The sequence below is a fragment of the Felis catus genome, chromosome D1 (assembly GCF_018350175.1).
Source record: "Felis catus isolate Fca126 chromosome D1, F.catus_Fca126_mat1.0, whole genome shotgun sequence".
NCBI classification, from domain to species: Eukaryota; Metazoa; Chordata; class Mammalia; order Carnivora; family Felidae; genus Felis; species Felis catus.
The window spans coordinates 18,760,001-18,782,285 of record NC_058377.1 but is presented as its reverse complement, the minus strand read 5'-3'; the positions used below and the strand labels follow the sequence as shown (position 1 = coordinate 18,782,285).

Genomic DNA, 22,285 nt, shown 5'->3' with positions numbered 1-22,285 from the left:
CTCAACAGCAAGCTTTTCTATGGAGCTGTGGCCTTCCCATCTGGAAAGAACTGTCTCCCTCCTCTGGCTTCTCCTGCTTCGTCCATGACTTCTGTGCTTCTTTCCAAACGTGTTCTGTGCACGAAATGTCTTTTCTTACCTCCTAAGCTGCGGTCTCCTTAGTAACTCTGGCCATAAATTATTCAACATCTACCCTAAAGCATCTAGCATGTTTTATATTCAGCAGACGCCAAAAAAAAAAAAAAAAAAAAAAGTTATGAATGAACAAGTGAATGAATTTTCTATACAGAAAAATCCACACTTCTGTTATCATGCTCGAAGAGTGAAGGTCTTTAGAAATTCTAATCCATGCAAGTGCTTGGAGATTCCCTGGGTCCCCTGATGGCTTGAAAAATGCAACAGCTCTGCCACTTTTCTCACAAATAGCCTTCCTTTCTCATCCCCCACCACCTCCCACACTGGGTGTATTATACTGGCACCTCTAATTCCCAGGTCTGGAGCGTGCATTTTCTGAACCACAGGCTTTGCATTTCAGGTGAGGGTAGGTGTGTCCTCCATGAAGGAGCCAGAACTCAAAAAAGGTGATTATGTAATTCTAACTCCTTCGATGGACGACTTACCAAGAAAAGGATTTCACGTGTTCCTGAATCAGGATCCAGGTCTGGCCAAAATCATCCGACTTCCACAGCTGTAAAGACCAAAAGGACAAGAAGGAATCAGGATCCAAGCAGCACCCACCACCCGAATGGCCTGGCCCTCACCCCACCTTAAATAACACTTTGGCTGGGAAGACAGGGACAGAGATCACCAGGGCCAGCTCGATTACTCCAAATACAAACAAGGGCAGGGAGGGAAGTTCCTCCCCATAGTTACTAAGACCTCAAGAACTACAAGAAAAAAATGACTGGGGCTTATCTTCCATTTACAGATCATCAGAAATTACAGTTTACTCAACACTAGACCTCAGGTAGAGTAAAAACAAAAGGATTACACTCCATTCTTCCCGCTTAGGAAACAGTGTCCTTAAAAACCGGTAAGGGCTGAAATGAACAAATCAGGAGACTATAGATGCTGGAGAGGATGTGGAGAAACGGGAACCCTCTTGCACTGTTGGTGGGAATGCAAGCTGGAAAGCAGTGTGGAGGTTCCTCAGAAAATTAAAAATAGACCTACCCTATGACCCAGCAATAGCACTGCTAGGAATTTACCCAAGGGATACGGGAGTGCTGATGCATAGGGGCACGTGTACCCCAATGTTTATAGCAGCACTTTCAACAATAGCCAAATGATGGAAAGAGCCTAAATGTCCATCAAGTGATGAATGGATAAAGAAGTTGTGGCTTCTATATACGATGGAATACTACTTGGCAATGAGAAAGAATGAAATCATGCCATTTGCAGCAACGTGGATGGAACTGGAAGGTATTATGCTGAGTGAAATAAGTCAGGCAGAGGACAGATATCATAGGTTTTCACTCATATGCGGATCTTGAGAAACTTAACAGAAGACCATGGGGGAAGGGAAGGGGGGAAAATAGTTACAAAGAGAGAGAGAGGGAGGCAAACCACAAGAGACTCTTAAATACAGAGAACAAACTGAGGGTTAATGGGGGGCGGAGAGGGGAAAGTGGGTGATGGGGAGTGAGGAGGGCACTTGTCAGGATGAGCACTGGGTGTTGTATGTAAGCCAATCTGACAACAAGTTATATCCATAGAAACAAACAAAGAAAACCATAAGGGGTCATGGTGACGAAAGGGGAACAGAGAGAACACTGGCTAGGCACAGAGGCAAAGAGCACCAAAGGGAAACACCTTGAATACAAACGATATGGCCATGAGTAATTAACTTGCCGATCTTGATCTTTGCCAAAGCCCGTGAACTTCCAAACACCGAACCTGAGCCCCTCTGGCCCTGGTGACCATGTATTATGAAGCAGGGGCGCCTGGGTGGCTCCATCGGATACGCATCCGACTCTTGATCTCAGCTCTGGTCACGATCTCACAGATCGTGCCAGCAGAGTAGAACCTGCTTGGGATTCTCTCTCTCTTTCTCAAAATAAATAAATAAACTTAAAAAAAGAAGAAGAAAAAGCAGCAGCAGCAGCAGGGGACCACAAAAAAACAATAATCCACCTATACTGGTAAACTGACCCAGCCTTTCTTAGGTTACTCCCTAAGGCAAGTAAGTGTAAACAGATCATGTTTTCGTTAAACAACCAGCAAAGAAAGAGAAAGGTTCCAAGGTTCCTCTGAGCAAAGCCATTCAAAAGTCATCATTAATCCAAACCCACAGGGTCTACAGGCTTCACAGGATTAGACCAGAGCAATGCTGTCGATTTGGCAAGTTTCAACCTTGAGATATAAATCCTACAGGGGCTCTCTCCCCATCTTGCTTTCCTTCAAATCCAGGTTCAACGAGGAAAAAACACACACATTTATATTTGCATATGCATATGCACGCACACGCACGAAGAGGAAAAATTTTAAATTTAATGGTCATTTCAATTAAATGGTACAAAATCAGTGTGTTTACAGTAGAAGATGGGAAAGGTGGAACAGAAATTCACTAAGGGGTCCCAGCAGAGCTCAGCCTCCACCCTTCTTTAGCTGGCTCTCTCTGGTTAATTTCTAGAGCTTCGATTTACCCCCAAAACCCACAAAGGTGCATCTACACCAAGAAAGGCACGATGTTTAACAGGGCCTGCCAAGTGCTTGGCGTCACCCCCTGGCCGGGATGCATTTTGAAAGTGCCAGGGAGATCTAGTTTTCCTTAGCCATGGGAAGTGAAATAATAGCTACAAAGGCTAAGCTTGGGGGAGGAGGGAGGGAGGGAGGGGCCGGGGGAGGTCACTCAGAGGCCACACGATCCACACGGGCAGAGCAGAAAACTCGAGAAGCCCCACCTGACTATGTTCCAGAAGCTCCCTTACCTGCTTGTTGGGGTGAGACCTGTCAAAGCCCAGGAGAAGGTTGGAGGCCTTGCTATGCAGCAGGAGGTCGGCCGCCCGGAATGGGATGGAAAAGCCTTGGAGGGTGTTGCAGAAGTCAAACGTGATCCAGAGGTACTGGGCATAAGCATCTGCAAAGATGTACTGCAAGAAGAAAAAAAAACAAACAAAAAAAGGCAAGTTCAGAGCAGACCTGGCCAGGGCCACCCACAGCCCCGCTTCTCACAGCGCGTGCGGTGCCGGGGGCCTGTGGGGCCTCCGTGCGGCTTCCTCGCCATCCCCGGGCCAGGAGATGCCGGTGCTTGCCAAGCAAGGCTCAGGGAAGGAAGGGGTGCGGCACGGGCTGGGACAGAGCCAAAGACTGCTCTCCTTTAACCAGGTAACGGTGCGAGTCAAGCCTTCCTTTCTTTTCTCTCAGCTGACTTGGCCATTCTCCCTCTCTGGCAGGTCACTCGGTCACAATCGGGGAGGGTGGCTACCGGCAGCGGGGACACAGAAGTCCTGCTCTTCAGACCTGCTGCACACAGACAGGGCTGTTTCTACTACCCCTCCGTCCTCTAAGGAGCCACGGGGCATGTCTTCCCAGGAAAATCCCTAAAGTCACACCCATCTAGGAAGATGAGCTTCTCCTTGACACGAGGCCAGGTGACAGGGCAGCTCGGAGGACCGTGCAGCCAGTGGGGCCGGCAGACTCACTGTGGGGCACGGCAGGAAACAGCCTGGGGGAGCAGGGGCGGCACCCTATTTGGCCCCTGCACAAGCCGGACTGTAGAGTGACGGCCAACCCAAAGAGTCCTCGAGGGGAGGGGCGCCTGGGCGGCTCAGCCTGTCGAGGGTCCGACCTCGGCTCAGGTCGCGATCTCACGGTTCATGAGTTCGAGCCCCGCATCGGGCTGTGCACTGGCGGTGCGGAGCCTGCTTGGGATTCTCTCTCTCTCTTTCTCTCTCTGCCCCTTCCCCACTTGCACTCACTCACACTCCTCTCTCTCTCTCAAAATAAATAAATAAATAAAGAGTTCTCGAGGGGAAGGGACGGAGGCAATTCAACCTGACAAATGTGCATTTAATGTTCACCACGGACCAGATGGTACGATGCCACGGTGAAAACACAGAATCCTTAGGGTCCGAAGTGGCAGGAAGAAAGACACGACCGTGGACAACTATAACTCGAGGGAAAATGCGATTCAGTGAGACACCATGGACAGGGTCCTACGAGGAGCGCAGAGCACAGATCAGTTCCAGTTTGGGAGACCAGAAAGGACTCCAGGGAAGAGCCGGCCCTTGTAAAAGGCGGGCAAGACTTCCACAGGGAAAGGACATCCCGAGTCTGAGGCAGTTTGCGCTTGGGTACAAGGGCGGGCGGAAAAAAAAGTCCAGCCCAGACTTGAGGGCCTGAGGGAACGGATCACGAAGCACAGACGGTGTGGCAGGCCTTGAACGCACAGGAGAGATCTGAAGGAAAGCCTCCCTGCTCCCACAAGGGCAAGGGCGGCTCAGAGGGTCACCGTGAACAGGAGCAAGAGGGACCCAGCTCCTCGGGTGCCAGCCAGTCCCCGAAATCAACAACCCAAAGGAATCCGTTCAAGCACACACCCCCTAATTGGCTGCATCTGACCCAGATCAATCTTCTGTTCAGAATCCTTTTGGTGCTAACAGCTCAGGCACGTCCTAATGCTCTGCATTCGCTTGCACGCTGCTCCTGCGCCTTTCCCTTTGGCTTTTCCCTCCCCAATTCCCAAGAACACGCTCCCTGTGTTTTTCTGTTTCCTCCACAGCATCTAATGCAAAACTCCAAAGTCTGCAGGAGCCTAATTAAATCTAACCAGAGAGGCTAGTAAACGTTTTGAAGCCAAAAACTACCATAAGCAAATGCAATGTTGTAACAACAGTCATGATCCTAAGAGGACCATCATGATTTCTGGCACGAAGGCGTTCCCTAGAAGTAACAGAGCCCATCTTCCTGCTCCGAAACCATCTTGGTTCCTAAGGTAGGGAGTGTTCTCGGTTTAAAAAGATTTCTGGGGCGCCTGGGTGGCTTGGTTGGTTAAGCATCCGACTCCTGGTTTTGGCTCAGGTCATGATCTCGTGGTTTCGCGAGTTGGAGCCCTGCATCGGGCTCTGCGCTGATAGCACTGAGCCTGCTTGGGATTCTCCCTCTCCCTCCCTCCCTCTCTCTCTCTCTCTCTCTCTGCCCCTCCCCTGTTCACACTAGCTCTGTCTCTCTCAAACATAAACTTTCAAAAACTAAAATATAATATAAAAATAAATAAAAAGACTCCTCTAGAAATCTACTCCATGGCTTCGACAGGTGTCACATTTAAAAAATCTAAAAATTTACATTATTATCTAAAATTAGCTTATTATCTAAGCTTATTAGATCATTATCTAAAAATTAGCTTATTATCGTTCCTGCTAACAGCTAAATGCGGCAAGAACAGGGATGCCTGGCTGGTGCAGATGGGGGAGCACGCAACTCTTGATCTCAGGGCCGTGAGTTCGAGCCCCACGTGGGGCGCGGGGTTTACTCTAAACAAACAATCCAACAAAAGGTGTCAGGAGCGCTCAGCGTGCGCCAGGCACTGAGTTGCAAACGTGTGCCTGCCTTACCAAATTCCATCCCTCTGGTACTCACGGCAAGTCAGGGCTTTAGCTATTTGTGTCATCTCCTTTACTGACGAGGACACTGAAGCGCAGAGAAGCTCACTGGCCAAGGTGACCCAGGAGGCAGCATCTACCTCGGTGTCTGGCTGGTTCAGAGCCCGTCCCTGAACAGTCCATCCACCAAGCCTTCCCTCTCCTGCTCCAACAGAGGCAGCATTTCCTGCATTTCATGCCGAGGTCGCACACTGTTCCCCGGGGCTCAGTCCTGCGCCTCCTCTCTTACCCCACTCCTCAAGCTTTCGCGGGCAGCTCCCTTCCCCCGTCCCGTGGCAACGCTGAATCATGCCACGCCTGCACGCCCCACACCTGACCACCCCATCCTCGACTCCCCTCCTCTGGCACGATCAGGCGTGTGGTGACCTTTAATCTACGGCCTCACCCTGACTGCTGCCCTCCTCGGCATCTCCCCTCTAACGCGCCGAGGTATTTCGCCGGGTCCAAAACCGAGCCCTCCCACACCTTCCGGCCACGTCCCCAGCTCTGTGCGTGCGACCCCGTCCCCCGGCCCGAGTTCTCACCATTACGGGTGGCACTCCACTGCCTTCCCTAGGCCCCCACTCCCAATCAGCCACCCAGCCGGCCACGTTTTCCTTTTTACACTCTCCGCTCTCCTTTTTTTTTTATCCCCGGTGCTGCCAAGCGTGGCCCACTTCCTACTGGTGGAGCCCACGAGCAAACCAGTGCCGGGCACTGGGTTTTGGTCCTTCTCATGCCTTCTAGGGCTTGGCAGGGTGCGAAACGCTCAGCGGGTGATTCGAGGTCTGGCTGAGCAACTGGGCAACTTCATGCCTGTATTACCACGACGGTTCCCTTCCCGGCCCCTCTCTAATCTTTCCCCTTCTAATGCATCCCGCGTATTGCCAGGACACACATTTCCCTATAAGACACCATTTACAGCAAGCCCCCTTACTCAGACCCTGCTATGGCTCCCTACTGTCCTCAAGGCCAAAGGCCAACATGACCATCTTCAGATGAGCACCTGCCCGATACCCCAAAGCACCGCGGTGCAAACGCTCCACCCCTGAGAAGTGAATCTCCCCACCGCCTGCACAGAAACCACATACGCCGGCCCCTTGAAGTCTCGGCCCGTGGCCTGTTCCCCCTCTTCGACTCCCGCCAACTCCACGTAGCTACTGGAATCATGCCTGTCCTCGAAGCTCCATTTCCAACCCCAAGTACCCCGTGAGGCCTTTACTTCCCTGATCCAACCTCGCTGAATCCCCAGCCCCACACACACCCGTGGGTTCCAGCCAGCACTCGGGCACGTGTGGCTTCACGTGGTTCCATAACTGTGCTGCGTGTGCACGTGACAGGAAGTACAGCACATCCTACTCTGCCTTTGGTCCCCAGCCTGCCTGGCTGTCAAGTCTGCCCGAGGCCAGCCCCACAGATCTTCCAGAAGTGCCGACCTGACCTACCAAGTGCTTCCTGGGCGATGTGATTTCAGGAGCGTCCTCAAGTATCCCCACCTTCCCCACCCTGTCGGCAGTCACTGAATATTCAGCTCTTGGCTTACAACTATGTTTCTTCGTGGAGTGCCTGGGTGATTCAGGCAGTGAAGCATCCGGATCTTGGTTTGGGCTCAGGTCGTGATCTCACGGTTCGTGAGTTCGAGCCCCGTGTCGGACTCCATGCTGACACGCGCAGAGCCTGCTTGGGATTCATTCTCTCTCTCTCTCTCTCTCTCTCTGTCCTCTCTCTCTCAAAATAAACTTTTTGAAAAATGTATTAAAACAAACACCTATGTTTTGTCTTTAAAATACAGAGTCTAGAAACATAAACTACAGAAGGGGCGCCTGGGTGACTCCGTCGCATAAGCACCTGACTCTTGATTTTGGCCCAGGTCACAATCTAACGGTTTGCGAGTTCAAGGCCTGCATCAGGCTCCTTGCAGACAGTGCGGAGTCTGCTTGGGATTCTCTCTCTCCCTCTCTCTCTGCGCCTCCTCTGCTCTCTCTTGCTCGCTCTCTCACTTTAAACTTAAAAAAAAAAAAAAAAAAGCTACAGAATTCACCTCCATGTTAGCACAAGTGATTCTCTCCAGTTCTGAGGGGAGGAACCAAGAGCACAAAGACAGGACAAAGGGCACACAGGAGGCAATGAAGGAACATAACTCCGGAAGGGAAAGAGAGAGGACCAGCTCTCGAGGCCGGGAAGCCTGGCTGCACACTCGGGGGCCTTTTGTAAGGAGCCCCAGGCGTATGCAGACACTGCGTGGCTGACCTCAGGGGCACTGTGAGGCCAGCAGCACTGGCGGGCGGCCAGGGCTGTGCACTGCTTCAGGGAGGCAGCACACAAGGCTGAGAAGAAGGAAGTGGGGCTGTTGGCAGGTACGAAAATAGACCCAGACACTCACATGACCCCCCGAGCCATTCCCTCTCCATCGTGAAGCAAAACCACTGGACCGCAGCTGCTCGCCTACCCAGCACCTCCTTTCCCCTTGCACAGGTACGCAGCCCCTCGGGCTTCCACGTGGCCCTTGTGTGACATCCTCACCTTTCCAGGCAGCTGCTGATGGTCATTTCAGCCATTTCAAACCATACTCCTTGACAGCCCCCCTAACATCTTCACACAGGGGACGTGCCTGGGCCCCGCACCCAGGACTTAACAGTAAGGCACCCAGCCTGCGTGATTTTTCTCAGGAAGTGGTGGGTCTGCTGGGGCAATCTGCCTTCCAAGGGACAAAGGCAAAAGTAACAGAAGTAACGGGTGCAACGAGAGTCACGGCTTCCTTCCTGAGAAGTCTGGGGAGGGGTGACCACCTTCTTTGGGGAACTAGAAACTCAGCAGAGAAGGCTGTGTCTCCAACCCACTCAGTCTGCTCCAGGCTCGGCCTCCACCTGTCACCAGGTTCTCCAAGAAGGCGGTTCCTCTTCTGTTTCCCCACCGACTGCAAAGCACGTCCCTCTCTCCCACGAGAAACCCAAGATGTACCACCTTCCAGGGAGGGCATGCCCCGCGGGCATGCCCCGTCCCCCTGGCACCTCAAACTCCCTGACAACCACCCCTGGAGTTCTCTTCCCGCTCGCCCCAGCGCCCTGGCCCCTGCCCTGCTCCTTCTTCAGACCTGTTGCTTCAAAAGCCCCTCTCCCCCCTGCACCAAACCATCTTCGAGAGCCCAGAACATCATCCTTCCTGTCTTCTGACTACTGAGACGTGCATGCGGGCCCGGCAGCCGCTCGCCACAACCCATGACAAGCAGGAAGGAAGTCAGAACCTGCTTGCAGACCTCTGTGCCCTTGCAGTGGGAGGTGAGGAGGGGGGCAGAGAGAGCTGAAAAGGAAGATTCCAGAGGGACAACAGGGTGGTTCCAAGGCCACAACTGCAGTGAGAGTTAGCTCTGGGGCGATGTGTAAAAAGTCATGGTAACAGGCACAGCCTGACAAAGTGAGTAATCTGAGAGTTATTTGATTCCCAGAGGCAAGGGGGGGGCATATGGATCTCTCCGTGGGAGAGGTGGCACAGCCAGCAAGCTGGACCCTGGGGCAGGGTTCCTCACCTCACGGAAGTCAAGCCCTGGGGGCAGCGGAGCCCATCCAACTGTGGGAGCCCCGAGCACCAGGGCTGCCTGGCCAAGTGCAGTGGGGAGTGTGGTGCAAAGGGCCGGCAATCTTGTCTACAGAGCCAATTCCCTCTAGCACCCCTTCCTTGTTTCTAATCGCGGAGGGAGTTAGGGAAGAGGTGAGTTTGTTCCTAACTGCTGCTTTTCTTCAAGATCAGGCAGGACTGATAGGAACCACGACGTACCGGTAATAATTATTTCAGTTTAAAAAAAAAAAATAGGGGTGCCTGGGTGGCTCAATCGGTTGAGTGTCCAACTTCGGCTCAGGTCATGATCTCGCGGTCTGTGAGTTCGAGCCCCGCGTCGGGCTCTGTGCTGACAGCTCAGAGCCTGGAGCCTGTTTCAGATTCTGTGTCTCCCTCTCTCTGACCCTCCCCCGTTCATGCTCTGTCTCTGTCTCAAAAATAAATAAACGTTAAAAAAAAAAAATTAAAAAAAAATGTTTTTAGGGGCGCCTGAGTAGCCCCGCAGGTTAAGCGTCTGACTTTGGCTCAGGTCATGATCTCGCGGTTCATGAGTTCGAACCCCGCGTCAGAAAGCTCAGAGCCTACTTCAGACTCTGGCTCCCTCTTTCTCTGCGCCTCCCCACCCCCTCTAAAAAATAAATAATTAAAAAAAATTTTTTTTCATTGTTTCTATACCCATTAGTAAACAGCTGCTTCCTTGAAACCCAGGAGTGGTCCCTCCTAAGGATCTAAGGACCCTTCCCCAGGACCTGTCCACAATCCAGCAACTAAAAGGTTAATGCCTGGCCCAGCAGCATGGCCTTCAGGACCCAGCTCCCTCCAGACCGGGTCTGTTCTGATTGGTCAGTGCCATACCACTGGCCAAATATTTTGAATACAGGCAATGGGAGAAGCCAGCGCTAGGGGGTGGGCAGGGAGGAGGTGTAACCTGGCCGAGATGCCTGTGAATCTTGTTCCTTTCCGGATGCACAAAAAAGTTCGGCTCAGGTCATGATCTCACGGTCCGTGGGTTCAAGCCCCGCGTCGGGCTGTGTGCTGACAGCTCAGAGCCTGGAGCCTGCTTCGGATTCTGTGTCTCCCTCTCTCTCTGCCCCTCCCCTGTTTATGCTCTGTCTCTGTCTCAAAAATAAATAAAACATTAAAAAAAAATTAAAAAAAAAAAAAAAGCAGCAGCTATGCTTACCTCAGAGGTTTCTGAGCATCCTTAGAAGCCGTGGTCTTAACTCTGGAAGTGAGCTAGGACTCACCAGGGTGGGGAAGAAAGCAATCAAATACAAGTCTCTGAGCTAAAGCTCCCTAACCTTGCAGGCTGCCTGATTCCTGTCCTCCCCACCTCTGCAGCCGCCTCTCTGGGACCCGGGACAATCTCAAATCAGTGCTCCCTCCAAATCTAATTGCCTGGGGTTCTGCTGCAGAAACAAAGCCCCAGGCCAGCCAGCTGGGAAAACAAATCAGGAGGCACAGCAGGTCTGCAGCCTTGGTTTTCTTTCCTCCACTGGTGCAGGTTTGGGGGGAGGGAGGGGCGCGCATAGGTAACGCGTTTGCCACCTGTGAGTAGGGCAGCTCATTAGCTGGCAGATTTTCTGCGCATTAGCCCGACAGGTTTGTCTAGAAATCCCGCCTGGCAGGCACCTGGCCCGCCTGATTATGCACAGTTCCGCCCTGACAACCGTGTTCTCCCAAGGTTGGCAGAGAAACAGTCACTGCCAAGGTGCAAACACATGACAAGGAAGTCCTTCTGCCAGCCCCCCTTTAGCAGAGCAGTCGTCCCGGATGGAATCAAGCCCCAGGAAGTCACAACGGGTGGGACAGCGCTTCCTTACACGCTTGTTGTCCGCGGGGCTGTGGTAGAACTGCGCGATCACGGCTTCGCTGCTGTTTCCCACGCCGAAGTTCAACTTCTCGGAAATTTTCTTGAATGATTTTCCATAGTCATAAGACACGTACACCTGGATTAGGGAGGAGGAGAGGGCAAAGAAGACAGAGCTGGTGAGAAACGCCGCAGAAAAGGCCCCACCTGTGAACATCCCGCCCTGGATCCCAAGTGTGGGTGAGAGGCCCCCGGTGTCACGAAACTACAGAAGCCAAGGGATGACACACACAGGAGAAGCGGGGCACCTCTCCGTCCAGTCACGTGGGGGGGCGGACGGCAGGGCAATGCCTGCTACACAGGCTCCTTTCTGCGGCCAAGACACGACCCCCCTGCAGGGGGAGACCCACGGATGGCGACGAGGCTGACCTCCTCCCCACGGCCGGGTTAAGTGTTTAACAAATTACATCCAGCGGCAGATAGAATGTGGTTGTCTGGGGAGGGGAGGGGAGGGACTGGGAACTTGTTTTGCCATCTGTCGAAATGTCCCCAAAAGGTAATCTAATCCTTCAATCCTCTGCTGGGAAGTTCTGTTCCTACAGCACCGAGGAGGATGAAAGAAAAAAAAGAAAAAAAAAAAAAAAAAAAACGCCTCCCGGGCCTCCGCAGAGTAGCCCCAGAGATGAGAAAGAAAGCGCTGAGTGATTAAATATGCAGGGAGGTTAAATGCATAGGCACCAGATCCCTGGCCCAGTTGGCCTACGCTGGCTAATGCTACATACAGCTCGGGAGAACAGCCACAGGAGCCGTGCCCGTGCCAGCGGTATTTTCTTCTCTCCTGCTTCCGGGTCTCTGGCTACCCAGTAACCACAGTAATAAAACAGAAGAAGAACTGTCGTTCGCCGTGTGCTTACGAGGTACCAGATCCTGTACCACCGTCCCGTGAAAGATCGCAGGTAGCTCTTACCACAGCCCTGCGTGGCAAACGCAATGATTAAAATCACTTTACAGATGAGGCATGGGGGGAGGGAGGGGGGGGGCTTACGTGATTAGTCACTTGCCAAAGCCACAGAGATAGTAAGCAGCAGCGTGGAATTGTGATCCAGGCTGCTTGCCTCCAAAGCCAGAAATCCCAAAGCCACTACACCTGGGGTAATAGATGGCGGAAGAGAAGCCGGCAGGTATTTGGCACCTAGACTTGCTACCTATGCAACGTGAAATTAACATAATCAGAGGATTCAAAACAAGGCCGGCTGATGAATCCAATATTAAGAATACTTAGCATTGGGGTAAGCGCTGAAGAAAAATGACAGGTGCATCCCAACGACAACAGGAAGGACTGGACTAATCCCATAAAGGGTATTGCCACCAGGCCCACTGATGCAACAGCAAACACGGTTTAAGGATCTGACAGGAGGCAAGGACTGTGCTAAGCACGAGATATACAGAGACAGGCCCTTTACACACGATGAAAGCATACAAATATTTGCAAACAATAACTCACGGAAACAATGAACTACACAAGGCAGGTACAAAGGAACGGAGAGTAGGGGCGCCTGGGTGGCGCAGTCGGTTAAGCGTCCGACTTCAGCCAGGTCACGATCTCGCGGTTCGTGAGTTCGAGCCCCGCGTCAGACTCTGGGCTGATGGCTCAGAGCCTGGAGCCTGTTTCCGATTCTGTGTCTCCCTCTCTCTCTGCCCCTCCCCCGTTCATACTCTGTCTCTCTCTGTCCCCCAAAAAAATAAACGTTGAAAAAAAAAAATTCAAAGGAACGGAGAGTATATACAGGGCATTAATATTTATTAGATGTCAAGGTTAGAAGAGCACAGATAGAGCCTGTGCCCATATCTGGGCCACCGTGGAAGAAACCCTATTACGAACACTCATGTTTACACATGTGTGCTCCCAACTACCAAGCACACAGTAAGGGGCCACCATAAAAATGGCTTCAGAAATGCAGCAGGTTGAGAACTTCGCAGACAATTTGAGCGGGTAAAAAGATAAAGTAGTTCTTTCTCACTTCCGTTCTCCTGACCCACAATGGACACTGAGACTCCCCGTTAGGTTCCCATGTCACATGTAATAAACTAATGGCTTCTCAAAAAGGGAACTCAACCCCCTCCAGCTCCAACATCCCAAAAATGGATAATCCCCTATGTGTTACCTCCTCAGAAGCACACGTTATGATAAGTCATATTAGGGTAGCATTTTTCAGTATATGATATTCTTCGATATAAATTCTCACTCAACTTTAAAAATTCTGTGGGTTAGCCTCACCTCTGCCTCCCTCGGCATACCCGAAACATCACAGGTACTCGGTAAAGATTTCTCGCATTAGTATCATTATAGACCACAGAGCGAAGTAAATGAATGGATCCCATAAATGAATAAAAAAGAATGACAGCAATGAGTCAGTGAGTGAATGAAGAATTATTTCCATTTAAGAGATCACAAAAACTAAGACTCAGAGAAGTTCACGACCAGCCCAAGGTCATACAGCTAGTAAGTGACAAAACTTAACGGGTTCCTCCAGTCCCGGTTCCAGTGGTCTTTCCACTCTTGCAAGTTACTCTTCTAAGAGAACGTTCTCTTCTACGTACTTACGTTGCTCTGTTACAGAGGAAGATCATACGCTGAATCTCCAGGCCGGGCAGTAGAAGTGCAGGAGAAGGGATAAAACACCAACTTTAACAAAATACAGGTCCTTTCTGGGATTCTCAGCCCCATTTCATACTCAGAGGTACAACAGCCCTCACTACCAAAAAGCTCTTCCTGGGGCGCCTGGGTGGCGCAGTCGGTTAAGCGTCCGACTTCAGCCAGGTCATGATCTCGCACTCCGTGAGTTCGAGCCCCGCGTCAGGCTCTGGGCTGATGGCTCAGAGCCTGGAGCCTGTTTCTGATTCTGTGTCTCCCTCTCTCTCTGCCCCTCCCCCGCTCATGCTCTGTCTCTCTCTGTCCCAAAAATAAATTAACGTTGGGAAAAAAAAAAATTAAAAAAAAAAAAATCTCTTCCTTAATACACACCTGCAAACAAACCCCATCTCTTTAGGACTTATACTTCTTAGAAGTGAAGACTAAGTATGTGAGGGTCCCTCCTACACCTCCAGGCTCCTGTAAAGGACTCATCAACCTTTCTTCCTTTCTCCAGGTTGAACAATCCCAACACGATCTTTTTATCCTTTTATCCTGTCCTTAGAATTCTTTTTTTTTTTAATATTTAATGTTTATTTATTTTTGAGAGACAGAGTGAGAGCAGGGAAGGGACAGAAAGAGAGGGAGGCACAGAATCCGAAGCAGGCTCCAGGCTCTGAGCTGTCGGCACAGAGCCTGACGCGGGCCTTGAACTCACAGACCGTGAGATCATGACCTGAGCCGAAGTCGGACGCTTAACCGACTGAGCCACCCAGGAGCCCCGATCCTGTCCTCATAATTCTTATTTCTATTGGATTAACCTAGACACTAAGCTCCATAGGGCAAAGCCCAGGCTGAGGGCTGTGCACAGCTATCCACCCTCCTCCACCCAGGAAGCCCAGAAAAGGCCTCTGCCAGCACACAGATAACGCCAAGAAGGCTGACGGCCTCATGGTCTCCGCACTGCACCCCCACCGGTACATTCTGGTTCAGTCTTGCCCCCAGGTGGTACCAGGCTGCTGACTCACTGCCCACTATGATCTCCAGGCGAATCCGGGCAAACACCCTGTGCCCACTCATCTTGTGCATCTACAGCATGGTCTTTCTCCAAGCACAGGTTTCTGCACTGATTGGTCCCCTCTGACTTCTCTAAGGCACTGCTCCCTAAGGAACAGAATACAACGTGGGGCGCCTGGGTGGCTCAGTCGGTTAAGCATCGAACTTCAGCCCAGGTCGTGATCTCACAGTTCGTGAGTTCAAGCCCCCCTGTGAGCGCACAGCCTGCTTGGGATTCTCTCTCTCTGCCCCTCCCCAACTTGCGCACACTCTCTCTCCCTCTCTCTCAAAAATAAACACACGTTAAAAAAAAAATTTCCTTTTGAAAAGAAAATACTCCTGGCTGCTGATTCACAGACCACACTTTGAGGAGCAAGGTTTTGCAAGCACTCTCTCATTGACAGATGAGAAGACCAAAAGAAGGTTAATGACTCGGCTCAAGGTCAGACTGCTCATGAACGGCAGAGCCAGGATCCAAACCCAGGCAGGCTGATTACAGAGCCAGAGCTCAGCCACACGCCAGCTCCACGGGCTACCAAGTTCTGCCCTGTGACCGAGCTAGCAAGTACTGGCCCCGCTCCTCGGACAATGCTGGGGGACACCGATCATGTCGCACCACTCTGGGCACAAGGGCAGCAAGTCCTACCATTGCTAAAACCTTAGCTGGTGGATTCTGATCTTCCCTCGGACACTATATCTGGAGAGCTCTTTGGCCAATGACGTTGCACCGAGTGCGTCGTAAACTATGTCAGGACGGGGCAGAAACAAAGAGGTGGGAAGGACGAACAGAAACAACACCTAAACATCGAGTGTTTCCTTTCGTCGACCAGACTTATCAGAGAAAAGGACGGCATTCAGCTGTCATTCCTCATGCAACTTGCTACAAGTTCATCAGGACAGTTTTTTTGTTTTGTCTTGTTTTTTTTAATCTGTTTAAAAGCAAACCTTCCGGGATTTCAGATCCAGCCCTTTTTTATATACTGAATATGTATGACTTGGCCGTCCTCCGACACACCCATCCAGTCCCTCACTTGGGCAGGCTCTTTCCCTTCTGCCCTGCTGACGGGGCCTTATGAGCCTGTTCCCAGTCTTCTTTGAAGAAAGTCTGGATCATTCCTATCCCGGCACCACCGACTCCAGCCTCTGAGTCATTATTTCTGCATTAACTTTTCACATCAGAACATCTCACTGCCAACTGCCAAGGCTTCAACGTAGCCTGTATACAGACGGGGGAAATCTCTACCACTCCTATTTATGACCTCCAAGCATTGCGTTTCCTTTCCATTGAATCTTATCACGTATTTCATTACAGAATAGTTTATCACTTGGACTGTTCAATGGCTTCTTGGGAAGATACACCCAAATATTTAGCGTGAGAACCCGGGTTTGGGCAGAGTGGCAATTCGTGGGGTGACCGGCCATCCCGGTCCACCTCGGACTGAGGAGGCTCCCAGGATGTGGGACTTTGGGGGCACAGACAAGTTGGCCATGCCAGAAACACGACACTCTCACACAGACAGCGCGTGATCGGGCCTCCTTAGCCGCCGCTCTCCTCCCACAGACATGCCGAGCGACCTCATGCAGGCCACTTAATGTCTCCAGGCTCCTGTCTGTCCAGCAAGGCCATAAACCAATGGTTGAGGGCTTTTACCTATCTTACAAAAATAATAATAATAATAATAATCTAGATAAAGAATGTTTTTAATGTGTAAAAAACCCTAACGAGGACTTCTCAACACAGTAGGGCAGAGAGCTGTTTCCTGTGAGATACATACATCCGCAGGTGCCTGTGGGCCTCACGGGACCGACGGCATCCATACGCTGCCATCTGTGTTTGCAAACCCTGATCACACTTACAAAGGGGCCGAAGCCCCTGCCCCCAAGTAAGTCCAGCTGTCCTCCAGAGCACTACACCCAACCTGGCTGTCAATACAGTGCTTTCCCACCCACCCCTGCCCAGCAGCCACCCTGGGCAAAGCGATGCATCACAGCCCTTCTGTTGCCCTCCCTGTCCATGGCTGCCTCGCTTGTACCCACTAGGAAACAGCCCCCAGTGCTTCCTCCAGTCACCCACCTCGGAGCTCATGTGACCCAGACAGCGGATACCCAGAGAGGGACCTCACTGAGACCAAATCTATACTCAAGAATTACAAGTGTATCCTTCAGGCCGATGGGACAGTACCAGCAAATTCAGCAGGAGGTTTCCTCTGGCCAAGGGGGCACCGGAAACAAAGCTCCACACTGTGTTTCTTTGTCCACAGATTTACCCTGTGGTGACACCGGTCCCTGACCCCAAGGCAGGGGCTGTTCCTCTTCCAGCACGGGGAAGTCTGGAGCGGGGACCGCACTGCTGGGACTCAAGGACGAGCTCTGGCCCTCACATACATTGTGCTTGACCCGCCCAAGTTATTTGTGAAAACCACACATGAGCTGCCAACTTGTAAGACTCAGCAGTTTTCACAGAAAAAGCCCTATCTCGGAGCTTCTCTCGGAGATCAGATCTGGCGACGCCGGGCCCTCCACGGCAACCAGAGCTGGGGCCGGTGACAGCAGGCCCCTCCAAAGCACGCAAATCCCTTCTACTTCCTCGTGTCTCTAGGACACGGAGACCAAGGATCAATCACCATGTTCAAATTAACATACGGGGGAATGCTTCTTGAACCTGTATCTCTACCGAAGTGGGAAAACGACCCACAGGGTACGAGGAGGCCACACACGTCAAGAAAAACGGGAGAGATCGTTTTTCTCGGGGGGGCTTAAGAGTGTTGTAAATGTGGAGGCCACCCACCTGGTCTCTCGTGGGCCTTTGGGTCTGTGACCCCTGGTCTCACACCTCCAAAGCACCTGGACGATTAAACGCCACCGAAAGCCAACCGTGGAAAGAATCGGAATCCACACCGCTCACCCAACCGTAAGGGGTTCCCTCGGGCTCCGCGGCAGACGCGCAGCCCCGCCCGGAATGCACTTGTGGCATTTCGTGGAGCAGACGCAACGAGCCAGATCATACCCTATCACTTCACAAAAGTAATCACACATCCCGTGGATCTCATTGCAAAACTGACCGCGCCGCCCTCTGTTCGACCAACAAGGGGGTATTTAGTACCTTCTAGAGTCTCTCCCCTGTTGTAAAACGTATCCCCATCCCTTCTCTAATTACCCGCTGTTTTTTCTAGCAGGATAACCCCACCAGATTCCAAAAGGGCGTGCTGGCGGCACAGGAGTGTGCAAAACAACACCAATACTTACATCACTGCTCCTGGGCCTCGCCAGTGCCAGGCTGTCCCGGGCTAAGGCCACGATCACGTTGCTTTTCTCTCCGGCCCAGTGCACCACCATCTGATTGTGGGAGTCATTCAGGCTAACCTGAAAGAGGTCAAACCAACAAAGGCATTAGGACCCATGAGGAGCGAAGGCCGTAACGTTCTAAAGCAAGACTCCTCCTTTGTCACTCACAAATAGCTAAGGTTCTTAGATCTGGAACACTGGGCCAGGGCGGCCTATTTTTCCACCAATGCAGATGCCACCAGACACAACTTCCCCAAAAAGAAACACGAATTCCTTGCTATTTTCGATATAAATGGATTGCAAAAAAAAAAAAAAAAAAAACAACTTCTTCTCAGGCTCTCTCTGGCATCACCAATGACTTCGCTTATTCTTGTCTTCTGCGTAATCAATCTCTGGTCACTTTCATCCCCAACCCATACACAGGACATGCACCCCCTAAGGCTTAAAACCAAAACACTGGAACATCTTTCTCATTCAGAAAAAGTGCTAAGGCCAGAAAGACCACAGGCCTTCAACTTTTTTTTTTGAATATTTTATTTATTTTTGAGAGAGAGATAGGAGTGTAAGTGGGAGAGGGGCAGAGAGAGGGGGAGACACGGAATCCAAAGCAGGCTCCAGGCGCTGAGCTGTCAGCACGGAGCCCGACGTGGGGCTCAAACCCACAAACTGTGAGATCATGACCTGAGCCGAAGTCGGACGCTTAACCGACTGAGCCACCCGGGCTCCCCGAAAGACCACGTGCTTGCAAACATCTGTGCCACCGGGTGCTCCGGCTGGCTGGCCTAGAGGGGCCACTGCTCACCCTTAGGGCCTAACAAGGAGGAACAAGAGAAAAACATCATGGCACAGTTTTATTTAATTAGTTTGAGAGTGTCCCAGGCGAGGAAATCTTTTCCAGGACTCCCCAGAAATGACCTTTGGATTATTGCCAGCAGTAGTTCCCAGACTCCTGGATTCTGTAAACCAGTAAATGAAAATAAATTAGAAAAGCCAACAGACGATTGGTTGGCCAACTCTGTTTTGCCAGGTAGGGACGTTAACAAAAACAGCAGTCAGAGCCTGACTTGCTGGTCTCTGAACCGGTTTTTTCTGCTTCCTGAGGACACCGCAGACTGTTGCCCAGGCTGCCTTGCAGTGGGGAGTGGCCTGGGACTGACTGAAGGTGGCAGTGCCAACTAGCCCCAGCCCCCTCCCAGCCTTCTGCCTCTTCCCCATCTGCAGGCTCCGTCCGGGACTCCAGAGCCCCAAAGGAGAGTGGAACCACAAGCAGGAAGGAGCCCACGTCCCCAAGGAGAAAGCCCTCCCCTAATCAGTCACACTCATTTTGAACTCCCCACAGTTGGGCAACCCAATGACACCACTGGGACTGCCGGGACTCGTCCGTTATGCAGTTAGCCCTCTTAAGCAACATAACCACCATCTACAATCACTGCCATTTTTTAAAGGAAGGACAGTTTCACACCGAAAACAGAGTAAGGATCTATCTCAGAACAAAGAACAGTTCGTCCGAGAGTCCCGCTTAATGAAAAACCAACTACGTTACTTTTATTTGTCCTACTTCACCAGACACCGATGGATCGTTCAAGGGCTGGCATCTCCCAACCCCCGAGCTAACATTTCACCCCCTCCGTGTGATGAGCAAACCAAGGATCGTACTAACAAAAATGCCGTGAGCTCGTGTTAATGGTCAGAATCAGGGCAAACCACCGCCCGCCTCCCCCACCACGAGCCCCCAACAGTCAGGAGAGTGCATGTTCCCTCTTGCGGAGCAACGTCGTGGAGAAGCCTCTTGCTTCTCCAGCCTCAGCTGTCTTGGGCACGCGTGGAAGGATCAAGATCCTGGGCTCTAGGTAATCTCTGCATAGCCCACCTATACACACACCCCACCACCCTCACCTCTCGGGCTGATGAAAAGTCCAAGCCTGAGCTGCGGTGCCCTCTGAGCTGTCTTCCTATCAAGGTTCTGCAGCAGAAATCCCTCCCCTCCCCACACCTCCTTTCTCCTTTCTGTTCCTTACCCCGCCACCGCCCTAGCTTTCCCCACCCCCTCCTTGAGGTGCTCCCAGATGTCACAGGGGAGACAGAAAACAACAGTGCCATAAACCTGGCAGACAAGATGACAAAGAAGCTAATCCTTAACTACTTTGCTTTGGCTCTTGAGCGCCTGCGTCTAATTTGATCTATTGGAACTGAGACCTCTTTCAAGAAAAGACCTTTGATATGTTTTTAGGAAAACATGTCATTCCAAAATGTCCCTTCTCATTCCCAGAGGTAAGTCCAGGCGACCATCAAGCGAGAGGTACAAATAAAAAAGGGAAAGTGGGGCGCCTGGGTGGCGCAGACGGTTGAGCGTCCGACTTCAGCCAGGTCACGATCTCGCGGTCCGGGAGTTCGAGCCCCGCGTCGGGTTCTGTGCTAATGGCTCAGAGCCTGGAGCCTGCTTGGAATTCTGTGTCTCCCTCTCTCTCTGCCCCTCCCCCGTTCATGCTCTGTCTCTCTCTGTCCCAAAAATAAATTAAAAAAACGTTGAAAAAAAAATTTTTAAAAAAAAAGGGGGGGAAAGAAGTAAATAATTTAACCCAGAATGCTAGAGGGGAAAAGAGCAGCTAAGATTGGAATCTCCACCAGCAACTCATGCCTTACCTCCAGCCTTCCTGTTCCCCCACCTCTCCCCTTCCAGCTCATGCCTCTGGGAAGAATCTAGAAGCATCTACAGATCAGAAGCCCACTAGCACAGGTGCCCTCGGAATTCAGGCTACAAGCCTTTCCCCTCCAAAAACATTCCCACCCTTAGAACCGGAGGGGAATAAACACAGAACGTATGCAAACATCGATACAATAAAGGATTCGGAACCTACGAGAATCACCCAAGTTCTCAGGGTCTGGGATGAAAGAGCCCACCAATATTTAACTTGGGCAACCTCAGCACGGTCCCCTGTGGCAGGTGACAATCAAATCACACTGGGAATAGGTGACAAAGCCTTCAGTGAGGAGAGTAGGAAAGAGGTCTCAATGCTCCTTGCTGAAGTCATTCTACTCAGAGGACGTAAGATTTATGAGGCCCCCTCCACCAGTCCTAACAGAGGTGAAGGGGTGAGAGCGGCACAAAGGACAAGCATCACAACGTCCAAGGGCTTTCTTACAAAGGAAGTCGAAGGCAAGCCTGGAGAAACACCTTAAAAAAAAAAAAAAAAAAAGACTTGATAAATGAGACACAGTTAATTGGAGCTGGAAAAGCAGCAGGGAGGGGCCGAGGTCTCCCCTCAGAAAGCAGAGAAAAATCGCACGCCAGAAAAATCTCCCCACACAGAAACAGCAACATCAACAACCAACAGCACTTGGGAGGTGCTTCAGCACCCCCCGCACCCCCGCTAGACTCACAGACAGCTCTTTCAGGCCGGAGAGGCCACCTGATCAGGGGCTCCCAAACCCAGCTGACAGCCACCACCCCAGACTCTGGGATTCAGATCCCCTGACTGGGGCCCAGGAATTCATCTTTTTAAAAGACACGCTCCAGGCATCCATAATGCAGCTTCTTTGGGGAGCAATGAATCTAGTCCATTCCCCTCCTAGTACCTGTGACCAAACTCGCTCTTTGGAGCGCCTGGGCGGCTCAGCCGCTTGAGCGGCTGACTTTGGCTTCAGGTTGTGATCTCACGGTTCCCAAGTTCAAGCCCCGCATCGGGCTCAATGCTATCAGCATACAGCCTGCTTTGGATCCCCTGTCCCCGTGTCTCTCTCTCTGCCCCTCCCTCGCTCATGCTCACTCGCAGGCACGTGAGCGCTCTCTCTCTCTCTTTCTCAAAAATGTGTAAACATTGAAAAAGAAAAAGACTCACTCTTTTTGGGAGGAGGCCGTCTTTGGGTATCTGGAGTAGTTGTTACAATTCTATGATCCTATATATGGCACAACGTGGATAAACCTCAAAAAAAGACTACACTAGTGGAAGCAGTCAGACAGAAAAGGTCACATGTGGCATGAGCCCATTTACATGAAATATGCAGAATGAGTAAATCCATACAGATACAAAGTAGACTGCAGGTTGCCAGGGGCTGGGGGGAAAGGGAAACAGGAAGTAACCATTTACTAGGTGAGGGGTTTTATTTTCGTTTAGAGCGATGGAAACGGCTTGCAATTAGACAGGAGTGGTGGCCACATAACACTGTTAATGTCCTACACACCACTGAACTACTCACTTTAAAATGGTTGATTTTGGGGTGCCTGGGTGGCTCAGTCGGTTAAGCGTCCGACTTTGGCTCAGGTCATGATCTCACGGTTCGTGGGTTCGAGCCCCACGTCGGGCTCCGTGCTGACAGCTCGGCGCCTGGAGCCTGTTTCGGATTCTGTGTCTCTCTCCCTCTCTA

General features: G+C 51.5%; 1 protein-coding gene across 3 annotated transcripts in view; it reads right to left on the bottom strand.

Annotated features, from left to right (window-relative positions):
• SORL1 (sortilin related receptor 1) overlaps nucleotides 1-22,285 on the bottom strand; it is a 172,299-nt gene that overhangs the window by 135,723 nt on the left and 14,291 nt on the right. For all 3 annotated transcript variants that reach the window (XM_023239202.2, XM_023239203.2, XM_023239204.2), the window contains exons 2-5: nucleotides 17,882-17,998; nucleotides 10,961-11,086; nucleotides 2,931-3,092; nucleotides 621-688 (exon numbers count right to left, since the gene is read on the bottom strand). In XM_023239202.2, the coding sequence (XP_023094970.1) occupies nucleotides 621-688; nucleotides 2,931-3,092; nucleotides 10,961-11,086; nucleotides 17,882-17,998 (473 nt within the window). The remainder of the gene's footprint in view (nucleotides 1-620; nucleotides 689-2,930; nucleotides 3,093-10,960; nucleotides 11,087-17,881; nucleotides 17,999-22,285) is intronic.